The sequence below is a fragment of the Micromys minutus genome (genome assembly GCF_963924665.1).
Source record: "Micromys minutus genome assembly, chromosome: 13".
In the NCBI taxonomy this organism is placed as follows: Eukaryota; Metazoa; Chordata; class Mammalia; order Rodentia; family Muridae; genus Micromys; species Micromys minutus.
In genome coordinates, this window is record NC_137982.1 from 12,065,421 (window position 1) to 12,066,796 (window position 1,376).

The 1,376-nt window shown below is 41.4% G+C and overlaps 1 protein-coding gene across 1 annotated transcript; it reads left to right on the forward strand.

Moving 5' to 3' along the window:
• Positions 1 to 208: 208 nt before the first annotated feature.
• Positions 209 to 1,147, forward strand: LOC308428558 (olfactory receptor 1J4-like; the record flags this gene model as incomplete). Its single annotated transcript, XM_080927067.1, has 1 exon — positions 209 to 1,147. The coding sequence occupies one exon, from the start codon at positions 209 to 211 to the stop codon at positions 1,145 to 1,147; it is 939 nt and encodes a 312-aa protein (XP_080783193.1).
• Positions 1,148 to 1,376: the final 229 nt, after the last annotated feature.

The window sequence follows — 1,376 nt, forward strand, 5'->3', positions numbered from 1 at the left end:
ATTGTAGTGCAGATAAAAAAGTGGCATTCAAGTCAATTGGGCACTGCCAAAAGAAACTGCTTTTAAGTAGAAATTAAATAGAAACCAAATTGTGAAAAATGATCTAGTTTTCTGTGCAGACTAAAGTAAAGAAGAATCATTTAGGAAAGATGGTTGAAATCATGTGAAGCTATGCTCACTGGTGCTTCATGTTTTTCTAACTCTCAGCATGAGGAGGGAGAATCAGAGCACTGTGCTTGAGTTCCTCCTCCTGGGGCTTCCTATCAGACCAGAGCAGCAGAATGTCTTCTTCACCCTGTTCCTGGCCATGTACCTGACAACTGTGCTGGGGAACCTGCTCATCATCCTGCTCATCAGGCTGGACTCTCACCTCCACACCCCCATGTACTTCTTCCTCAGTCACTTGGCCTTCTCTGACATCTCTCTTTCATCTATTACAGTTCCCAAAATGCTGCTGAATATCCAGGCTCAGCAACATTCCATCTCCTACAAGGGATGCATCTCTCAGATGTATTTTTTTGTTTTCTTTGGCTGCCTGGACAATTTTCTTCTTGCAGTGATGGCCTATGACAGGTATATGGCCATCTGTCATCCACTGCACTACATCACTGTCATGAGGGAGGAGCTCTGTGTCTGCCTAGTTGCTGGGTCCTGGTTCTTCTGCTGTGTCCATGCTTTACTGCACACCCTCCTCTTAATCCAACTCTCCTTCTGTGCCAGTAATGCCATCCCCAACTTCTTCTGTGACCTCACTGCTCTCCTGAAGCTGAGCTGCTCAGACATCTCCCTTAACAAGCTTTTCATCTTCACTGAGGGAGGATTACTTTTCATCCTACCTTTGAGTACCATTATGGCTTCTTATATTCTCATAGGATGTACTGCCTTGAAGGCCCCCTCCACAAAGAGATTCTTTAAAACTTTTTCTACCTGTGGCTCCCATCTCCTTGTGGTATCTTTGTACTATGGGACACTTGCAGGTGAATACTTTTTCTCTTCATTCCAGAACTCCAGTGACAAAGACATAGTTGCTTCTGTAATTTATACAGTAGTCATACCCTTGCTGAACCCTTTCATCTACAGCCTGAGGAACAGAGACATAAAACAGGCTCTAGAAATAGTTGTCACTAGGGTCAACTTCCTTAAGTGAGAGACATTCACCATACTAATTATAAACAATTAACTGTTCAGTTTTCAAAATTATACAGTTGATGTTTCTGTGTATTTAATATAACTATATATTACATTGCTATGTGCAGGATTTTCTGTTTTTGTTTGATTGACAGTATCTTTTACCTTACAGAATCCTTGCAGTTTCAACAAGTTCCATTTATCAATTGTTAATCTTAGACTCTGCATTATTAGTGATTTCTTTCGAA